At 41.1% G+C, this 10,615-nt stretch overlaps 1 protein-coding gene across 1 annotated transcript; it reads right to left on the bottom strand.

Annotated features, from left to right (window-relative positions):
• Positions 1-5,680: 5,680 nt before the first annotated feature.
• On the bottom strand, positions 5,681-8,761 carry LOC147905872 (oligopeptide transporter 3-like). The gene is made up of 6 exons (XM_087379398.1): positions 8,243-8,761; positions 7,994-8,091; positions 7,251-7,820; positions 6,897-7,152; positions 6,548-6,730; positions 5,681-6,295 (listed from the first exon to the last, which is right to left on the bottom strand). The coding sequence occupies exons 1-6, from the start codon at positions 8,759-8,761 to the stop codon at positions 5,681-5,683; spliced, it is 2,241 nt and encodes a 746-aa protein (XP_087235524.1).
• Between the last annotated feature and the right edge of the window lie 1,854 nt (positions 8,762-10,615).

Here is a 10,615-nt window from a genome sequence, read left to right as displayed (position 1 = left end):
GATATGACGATTGTTTTCAAGGACTTCAAAAGCAAGTCCCTAGCATCATAATTTAGGTCCTAAGTAGCATTAACTAGCATATGACAGTCCACATCTTCAACACATGAAAATAAACCCACTATATAGCATTTCACTTCTTTGTTATCCTCTCTTCCACTTCATCATGTTCCCTTGGCTGTTGAACTATACTTGGAAAGATCTATAATTTCATCAAAGGCTAGCACACAACACAAGCAATTTGCCATTGTGGTGGCTAGATTGGGGTTTCTTTTCATGTGCCATGAGGATTGGGACTCTAGGCAACTGGGCAAGTGAGGAGACAAAGATGAAGATGCCCAACAACCCACCAACATAGTGAAAAGGAGACAAAGACTTCAGGACTGTGAGTAATGGAATATTCTATGTGGGTGGTAGCACGTTTGGTCGGTATGCTTTTTGTGCTTAAAAGCTAAGAATATAAGAAGTCAAAAGCACATGCAAATAATATGCCAAAACACATACAGAGCTTTGCTAAAACACTACCAAACCAATCACAAAAGCAAGCAATGACAAAGCAATACTAAAGCATTGTCATAGCACTGAAAAGCACATGTAAAACACTCCCTGAATAGAAAGCAGTGAGCAAGTAGCCACAAATCAATGTTAAAGCACTCATAAAGCAGTCAAGAAAAGGACAAGCAGTCATAAAGCTCTGCCAAAGCAGTAACAAGCACATGCAAAAAGCACTGCCAACTTGCACATGTAAAGCTCTGCCAAAGCACATGTAAAGCACTCTTCAAATAGAAAGAAGTGGACAAGCTACCAAAAATAGAAAGCAGTGGACAAGTTGTCACAAATTATGTAATGTACATTACAAGTGGAAAGCAGTGGAAAATCACTCATAAAGCAGTCAAAAAAAGGACAAGCAGTCATAAAGCACTGCCAAAGCTGTAACAAGCACATGCAAAGCACATGTAAAGCACATGAAAAGCATTGTCAAAGCACATATAAAGCTCTACCAAAGCACATGCAAAGGACATGTAAAGCACTCTTCAAATAGAAAGCAATAGACAAGCATCCACAAATCAATGTTAAGGCACTTTCAAAGCAGTTATTTATAGAGAACTTGTAAATTTCATGCAAAGCACATTACCAATAGAAAGCAGTGAAAAAGCACTCATAAAGCAGTCAAGAAAAGGGCAAGTAGTCATAAAGCACTGCCAAAGCAGTAACAAGCACATGCAAAGCACATGTAAAGCTCTGCCAAAGCACATGTAAAGAACTCTTCAAATAGAAAGCAGTGGACAAGCAACCATAAATCAATGTTAAGGCACTTTCAAAGTAGTCACACAAAGCACTTACAAAGAACTTGTAAATTTCATGTAAAGAACATTACCAGTAGAAAGCAGTGGAAAAGCACTCATAAAGCAATCAAGAAAAGGACAAGCAGTCATAAAGCACTGCCAAAGAAGTAACAAGAACATGCAAAGCACTACCAAAGCACATGTAAATCTCTGCCAAAGCAGATGCAAAGCATATGTAAATCACTCTTCAAATAGAAAGCAATTGGGCAAGCAGCCACAAATCAATGTTAAGGCACTTTCAAAGCAGTTACATAGAACTTGTAAATTTCATGCAAAGCACATTACAAGTGGAAAGCAGTGGAAAAGCACTCATAAAGCAGTCAAGAAAAGGACAAGCAGTCATAAAGCACTGCCAAAGCAGTACTAAGCACATGCAAAGCTCTGCAAAAGCAGTGCCAAAGCATTGACAAACAATAAAAAAATCAAGTTGTCAAAAAGCAAAATTTAAAAGGAAAGCAGTGGTAAAGCAGTCTCACTAAGCAATTCTTAGCAGAATCTAACAAGTCAAAAGCACATGCAAATAACATCCAAACCACATACAGAGCTTTGCTAAAATACTACCAAACCAATCACAAAAGCAAGTAGTGACAAAGCAGCACTAAAGCCTTGTCATAGCACTAAAAAACACATGTAAAGCACTCAAGCAAAAAAAAGGGAAGCAAATGAACCCTTGGTGTGGAGGATTTATGTGGTACAAGCTTTCAATAGGTCCAGGAAGTTAGAGAGGCTAACATAAAGAAATAAGAGGATGGCCTAAAGCCCAAGGCATACTAAATTGCTACAATTTCAATTCCCTCTAATAGTAAAGAGTTATTTGTTGTTTACTACAAAATCGACCAGACCAAAGTACTTCATATGTGACTTGCCAAAGGCTTGCCAAGCTTATGATTATCCTGTCATCAAAGATAAAACCTGAATGGTATAATTGTACTTGCCACTAGCTTTGAAAGAGGGTGCGATAAATTCTAGTTAAATTTTGTCTATATGCCTAGTGTAAATTAGTACTTTAGGCTATGGATTTCTTGAGGTTGATCTAGTGGGAGTAGCTGTATGATTCAACAACGGGTCTAGAAACAAAAGGACTATCATGTGCCTGATACTTGTGGAGAGTTGAAGGAGACGAAGCATGTCCACAAAGAAGGTGCTTTAGAATAGTTAGGGGGAAAAATGAAGAGTGAAAAGCAACCAATTTTGTGACAATGAATCTCATAAAATTCACGGTGGGTCATTTGCAGGTAGCATTGTTGTGTTTCAAGATCATACATATTGTCCTTTTGGGAGTGGCTCCATATCCTTTAAATGATCCTTATGCATTAAAACTCTGTTTCTCTGTAGTATCTCGTTCTATTGAGAGAGCGCGCAGAGGATGCAAGCAATCCCTCACTGTAGTTCCCTCATTGATTACTATGGGATTGAATTCAATTATACTATTTTAGCAGAGCATTCTTAGCAAATGGAAAAGGGAGAGATGCAGTTGGTGGATCAAGTACTTTGAATGGCATGTAAGCATTTGAAATTTCAAATTAGCTGCTTTGGTTTTCTATTGCTCTTCTAAAGATATACAGAGCTATAAGCAAAAGAAGATAGTGGGAAATGAGAACCACCCAGAGCACAAAAGCAAGGTGTCATCCAATGGACAAGACATATCTTGTCACACTTTGTGGGCAATCTCAAGCTTGTGGATTTGTCAATGCACCAAATCTCTTAGGCCTTGCTTCCTTCTGTTTCACATCCAAAAGGGATGTGAGAGGAGGACGAATATTCCTAGTTCAAGGTCAATATAAGTGAAACCAGCAAGAGCAAGCACATCATAATATTAAAGTAAAGTCTCAGTAAAGAGCTTGTACCAAAATATCTCAATGCACTAGAAATGACTTTTGAATGCTCCTTGACATATGTGCCTAGGTCTCGGGCCAACTCATGTTGCATTACACCGTTGTATGCCAATATCTTATAGAAATACGATGCTGTGAAGAGATCATTGATAACAATGATAGTACAATAACCAAAGAATAGACACAGTAGAGCAAAATAAAAATTTCATATCGATCAAATAAGATACAACTGATGGTGTTGTCCACCGAGGCACTTTCTAGTAGAGCTTTGATGGCGATCTCGTGGGGTTCACCTCCAAAACTTTTAGTGTACCACGTGCATTCAACATGTGATACATACGATTTCTTAGCAGTGCACCCCCCAAGATGGCAATCTAGACAGCAGACTCTGGATGGAGAAGAACTTGGGGTAGGCGTATTGGCATTCGATGTCGAGGCTTGGGAAATGGCCTCCTTATATAGCCCTTCATAGTAGACCGATTCCACCACACTGGTGGGCTAGTGGTGGCACATACATATTGACTTAGCACATTGCGTGACTAAGTGTGAGGACGGTGGCACATGTTTGATTGAATTTCGCCACCGACCAAAGACCATTGATCATAGATCATCGACCACGTGCACATAAGCAAATTTACACGTGAATGCTCGCGCGCATGCAACGGAGGGCATATCGAATCTAAACGTTGGAGGCACGCCCCCAAACCCCGGAGTAGTACGTTGTTCCTTCTACCATCTCCTAACCATCAAATGGTCACCATGAAACCTCATCTAGTGTCAAAACTAGGATCCTACCAATGTCTAGTGCTCACACCATGGCTTCTCCTCATAATGGGGGCCTTACAAAAGGGCACTATGGAACATTGGTGGTTACATATGAGAGGTGGGTATTGCACATATACCAACATATCTAGATGCCATTTATAGATGCATTATTAGAGAAAGAAAATTGCAATAAGTTTCTTAAGGCATGCTATGTGAATCTTTTCCTTGGCATGTTATCCAAATCCCTCTTCATGTGCCCATTTATATTGCGATGGGAGATGTTAGATTGTTGATCTAGTGCTAAGTAACTATAGGAGGATGGTGTAGTTCACGAAGCATCTATGCCATCATTGATAGCTAAAAATTCCCTTGCACAAGTGGCTATGGGCAGATTTTACTTGCCATTGAGATCCTTCTAGGGATTGGTTGCATTATAACGTGTAGAAGATGCTGCTACATGGCAATGCATCGTGTCACCGATGATGGATGGTAGGTAACCACATGTTCAATGGACCATTTAGCCTTTGTATATCAAACAACACTTGATGAAGGCCTCATCATATTTTGAAGTATTCTCATGCTATCAAGCGATGGAGCATACTACCCTGGCCACTCCTTGGAATAGGCGATGAGCACTAACCACTAAACTTGTGAATAATCGAGACTGAAGCAACATTTATGTAGCAGCAGGTGGGGCGATAGTGTTGAGGAGAGGAGAGGACATACTTGGCGATACAACTTGCTCACAATATGGTGACAATATATTGGAGATGAATATGTGGAATACATTCACTTAAAATCACCTTTGCGAACCAAAATTATGCCCGTAGCATGAGCATGCATGCGTGTGGTCAGATGAAATGGGAGCATGTGTTTCATCCATTTTAGCAAGTATCATGCATAGTTTTTGCTGTTTCCTCGTAACTTCACACAACCTGGTCATGTGGCTATCCTACCTCATGGTAGGAGCTAGGAACATGACAAGGACACGAGCTGAAGTATTTCAACACTGTATGAGTATGGAAAAGGTCATAAAGTGCCTTGCCAAGCACTTGGACCACATCAAAAAGTGTCTGCCAAATTTGCCATAGGCCTCTATCACAAATGATTTGGCCCAATTGGCCAACAAATGCAATTCATGCAGCAAATTAAAGGACCGAGATGTAGTGAATAACAATGTATCCCATGTTAAATCTTTACAAATGTGGTCTAAGTGTCCCTTACAACCCCCAACAGTTGGGAAGAGCTCCGTTTGGATTGAATCATTCCTTTGCATAGACAAGGAAACGTTAGAGACAAGCTTCCAAAATAAGGCTGAAGTCAAATATAATAAGGAACAGGCCTGCTCAAACAGTGAGGACTAGACTGTAAAAATTTACGTGTTCGATTACAATTTGTTCTCCAGGAGCAAGGCAAGCATCATATATCAAAACTAATTGCAGTAATAGCAACCTTCTTTAGATTTAGCAAATTCGATTTAAGCAAATAGAGTTGTCAACCTGTTCTTTTTTGGGTCGGGCCTCTGCTGTGATCTTCAATAATCTTGTCAGATTTGAACAAGTTTATGCACAGCCCAATAGACAGTCTCACCATAATGCCTAAAGAGTCTAGAAATGTGCAATTTAAAATCTTTAAGATAAAGTTTCTCCTCTGAGCTACCCCCAAAATGGTGGTTTCCAGAATTCTTTCCATCTAAGCCTGTTTTGAATTTTCCCCAGGATATTTATCTAACCCCGGTCAGAACACTGGGCATCCTTTAACCACAATACCTGAGGCAGTGGGGCATGTAGCAAGCGGGCAATGATCAATCTCTGTGCCCCACCAATGAAGTTTTTTCTCTGTCAACCCAAGTGTGAAATAAAGTAGTACTCCCATAAATGCGGTACCAGCATCAAGAGCTGCAGAAAGTACATAATTGTACCGTTGCCACCATCTTTTCCTGAAATGAAAAATGTAGCAGTTGAAAAACGTGCCTACTAGTAACCATGTTGCAATGTTTACAGGCCTGGCTGGAGGCGTGCTTGAAAATCCTCCAAGCAGCACTGGAATATTGATTAGAGCTATCCAACCTGATCTTGGAAAGACTTTGCTAAGAATCCAAATTATAACAGGTAGGAAAGCCCCAAACAGAAAAAACCAGGTGAGGTTCTTGTAAATGCCAAGTGATCCAAAGAGATGTCTTGGCCCTATGAGGCCCCACAGGACAGAGGAATCAAATGCAACATGGTCTTTGGGGCATGTCCAAGGGCTCCCAGGAGGAAGTTTATTCAGATCGCAAATGGATTGAATCGAAGTAAGCATCCACCATGCAACACACATGTTGACTGTACCGGCAATCAATGTGCCCACAAGCTGTAGACAGATTACACGTACGTGAGCTTCCAATAGAGGAGAACAATGTTTTTCCGGCAAGATTTTTGAACTATGTTCTAGTATTAATTTTGTGAATACTTATGTGAACCTGCTTTTGTGACCTGTTTGTGCATGAATGTGTGTGTATAAGCAGGCCCAGGTTACTGGCAGGTGCAATTAGTGAAAGAGATGAGGCCACACAAAAAGTTATAATGCAAAGATAATGCTAATTGCAATCACAATGAAGATCACCTGTGCTGTATACATGCATCTTGGTGGAATCTTCATGTAGTGACCAAGCTTTAGGTCGGCTAGGAATGATACAGCATGAGTCATACTTATTCTGCCATATGTCTTGAATATGGTGTTTGCTATGGGCCTCCCTGGAAGTAGATAGCCAATCAAAAACTCGGCCAAAACATTGAATCCAGGGTGCTGTTTCAATTAGATCCCACAGCTCATCAAATTATTGTCTAGTGAGAGAGTCCAAAACATCACACTTATGGAACTGGACAAAAGTTTCGACTTGAAGAGAATCCGGATCACTCATGCCTTTCAATGAAGAATAAAAGAGAACTGCAAAGTTTGAGAGGAAAGAAACCTGGTTGGTTGTTGCTGTGATTACCCCAATGGGAAGAGTGAAAAGTGATGCAATGCCACAAGCCAAAAGCACACCCCACCATGGAAGCTGAACATCCTCCTCCCAAACAATGGAGACCATAAGGGAAATTGCAAGACTGACCAATAGAAGGATTATAAACCAGCTCTGAGGAACTTCCATGTATTGTCCCATTAGTTGTGAGTGTACATCTGAGTTCTCGTCCTTCATGGCAAATCGACTACGCTCAAGGATTTCCCTGCCAAAATAAAATGTCAAACCGCATGCAAGCAATAGGTAATAACAAGAAGCAGACTTTCCCATATTTGATTGGAAGATCTGTGTCAGATTACGTACTTTCCATGGAACAAAGCCACATGAGTAAGAGTAGCAGCAATCCTTGCAAATCCAAACCCTATGGAAAGGGCAAAAAGGGTGCTCAAGTATACGTTGCTATAGTTCTTGTAGGCCTGGATATCAAAAGTAAAATCCGGGGTCAACACGTGAGAGATGTTGTAATTGCTTCCTCGGTCTGTGTAAAGCTGACTTGAATATAGTGCAAACGTCTTTGCTTCATACAAGTTCCCCCAATATGCAGCCGGCACAACAAGGTAGATGAAGAGCATAAAGCCAATGCCAATGTTGGCAATCGAACACCATGGTGTAACAAGTGGGCTCCCAAGATAGGATGATACTCCAGCCCAGTCTAGTGAGATTGCTCCCATACCCAAACCATGAAAACCAGAACCAATTTGATTTGCCTTAACATTGCGAGGCGAAATCCAGCATATCCAGGATAGAAATGTAAGGACACTGAATAAGTAGCCTGGTAATGTATAATAGGTGAAGCTAACCATTGTGGCAATAAAAAAGAACTGCATTCTAGTCAATCCCTTTCTTGTACGGACGTCATTCTCATGTAGGGTCCTGAAATGCATGCAATTGAAAACATCTCATTAATAATTATCCACTGCATCCTCAAGGCTCGACCGTTGGAATTAACAGATTTATTCGCAAAGCCAAAGTGAATTCCCGATTTTGCTGATTACGAATGAATATCCATGCACTGCATAAGGTATAAGACGATAATAAGCCCACACCTGAAGAGGGAGACTTGAAGTAAGTTCGAGGGCCACCACATATGTGCTGGTTGAACTAGGTATCTTCGAAACATGCCAGCCCATCCGTACCCAAGCACCTTTTCAGGCACAAACAAACACAATCCTTAAATAAAACTATCTGACGAGATGAGATTGTAGGGCCTGACGTACTGGCTTGATACTCCTAATTAAGTCAAGGGCAAGGACCCCAAAATAATAAAAGAAAGAAGAAAAAAAGAAAAACTTTACTTGCGTTGTCAGCACAATCAGCAGGCCCATAATGAAGTGAATATTCTTTTTGTAGAACGCTTTCATTATATTGATTGCCCCGACGGAGTATGCATCTCCACCGCCAAACGACACGCCAGCGTTTGCAAAAATGCTAATGAGGACGTGCTCCTTTATGTTGAATGGTCCTGGATTAAGAGAAAAGCTTGAATCAAGCAAGGGCACTCTAAATTGGGTTCTGGGAAGGACAGCTGCCATAAATCGACCGATTGGAAGGACAGCTATTTGAGCAAATGTAGCCGACACTGTGAGAGGCTGAGTGCGGTAGGCGAAGAACGTGTTAAAAAACATCAAAAGAATGCAGGATAGGACGCCAAGAACCCACATCCTGAAAGTCATGACAGGCAAAGAGGAATCATCTGTGACTGGGACAATAAGAGCAACTTCTTCCACTGAGGATTGAACTGCAGGCGCACCATGAGGGCCGGTACTGGCCGGGTTGGTATGGGCAGTTCTTTCGGCGGAACAATCACCTTCCATTTTCAATGAAGCAAACGATCGAGAAACAAGTTTGGGAGCTTGGTGCAGAAGACGAAAGTTACAGATGTTGGAGGTTTTGATACATGAAAAGGGCTGCAGGCGAAATGAGGAGGAGAGAGACAATCACGTGTTGGAGGATTCTGTCTTCAAGGACAAAGGAAAGTTTTATCCGATGAAGCTTTCAACTGGCCTATGCAGCTCTCATCTCTGGTTATATCTAGGCTTTATGATCAACTGTCACAGCCTTCCCTGCAGCCCTTATCTCACACTCACGTATAGTTGATTTTATTAGTCATGCAACGATCGTTGATTTTGTCATTCTTTCAACCTTCGTTGCTTGCCACTTTGGTTGATTTTATCGTTCATGCAACCTTCGTTGCTTGCAAAGTCGCGAGAGAAGCCCCAGAGAGCGCCAGCTTGTTGATTTTATCGTCCATGCAACCTTCGTTGCTTGCAACCTTGTTGATTTTATCGTCCATGCAACCTTCGTTGCTTGCACCTTGGTTGATTTTATCATTCATGCAACCTTCGTTGACTGCAACGTGGAGAGAGATCAGCGCCAGCTTCAACAACGTCACAACAATATTGCATGCATGCAGCTCTGCTAGTTAACATTCTGTCATTTATTATATTGAAGCTTTCCACGTATAATTTTCTTGTCAGAAACTATGCCATCCCTTTCTAATTGAAGGTGCAGAGCCCGGTTTCGCCACGCTGCTCATGCTAATTGAGTTCGTGTATAGCGTTGCCGCTCATACGGGTAGAATAGAATTGTGTGTAGATTGATTGATTCGGTTACATCTTGTAGGAGCATTGCAGGTACCGGTTATGAAGAGGTGTAACCTCTCGGATCACTGTCGTGTGCGTGAATGAGACATTACGTCTTCCAATACCAGTCTTATGAGTAATAGAGTAAGGATGTGTGATTGTTATTATGTGCACCAATTTTCATGTTGGAGGTGACCTCAGTTGAATCGTCAATTATATGCTAAGTCTACCCTGGATCTAATGTTGCTTGAATGATAACCAGCATGATTAACTTCATCTTCATTTTTAATCCAATCATTGTCTTCCATGGAGCTGTTGTAGTATCAATTAGTTTTTCATGAACTTGATACATTTCATTCCCCCTCAAGAGAATGAAAAAGAATACTGGCTCGAGGTACTCCTGCTGTCCTTCATTGAACTCTAAAGTGTCTTCTTGATCGTCATCACTATCTCCTTGTTCGTGGTCATCTTCATCGGGATTGTCACCATATTCATAGTGATCTTCTTCATTTTCAAGATCGTCAACTTGTTGATCGTGTTCTGGATCATCTACATTCTCATTTACTTCTTGAGAGTCATTCTGAGACTCTAGATCATCACCATCATGTCTATTGTAGCTTCCATTTTCTTCAACGTGAAAATTTTGATTATCCTCAAAATCAGCCACTGCATCATATTCTTGGTTATGGTTTTCTTTTGCATCTTCATCATCGACGGAGGCATCTTTTTCTAGACCATGGAAACCACTGTCTAACAGAGCCCTACGCGCTTTTTTGTCTGCATGTATGTCTCCTTTGTGGTTTTTCCATAGATCAGCATTGGTAGCATGGGCTTGGGCATCTTCATGATACGTGATTGTAGACAATTCTTGTTCCCCAAGATGACATGAAGTATGGACAAAGAAGAAGCGAATTCTTCTTCTTCTCATCCTTCCTAGCTCTTGCACATCTTCTGAAGAGCTCCTTCCATAATTGTGATTTGACAAAGGCACTTGATTGTAATTCGCAGCAGCAATTGACCCGAGGTGCGGTGTTTATGTTGATCGTTTGTCCCTTTGCTAGCTAGAGTATGCCATCTTTTCCATAT

This window comes from Dipteris shenzhenensis, chromosome 1 (genome assembly GCF_047967505.1).
Source record: "Dipteris shenzhenensis isolate YYH24624 ecotype China chromosome 1, Dip_SZ_1.0, whole genome shotgun sequence".
In the NCBI taxonomy this organism is placed as follows: Eukaryota; Viridiplantae; Streptophyta; class Polypodiopsida; order Gleicheniales; family Dipteridaceae; genus Dipteris; species Dipteris shenzhenensis.
This window is presented reverse-complemented; position numbering and strand designations above follow the sequence as displayed.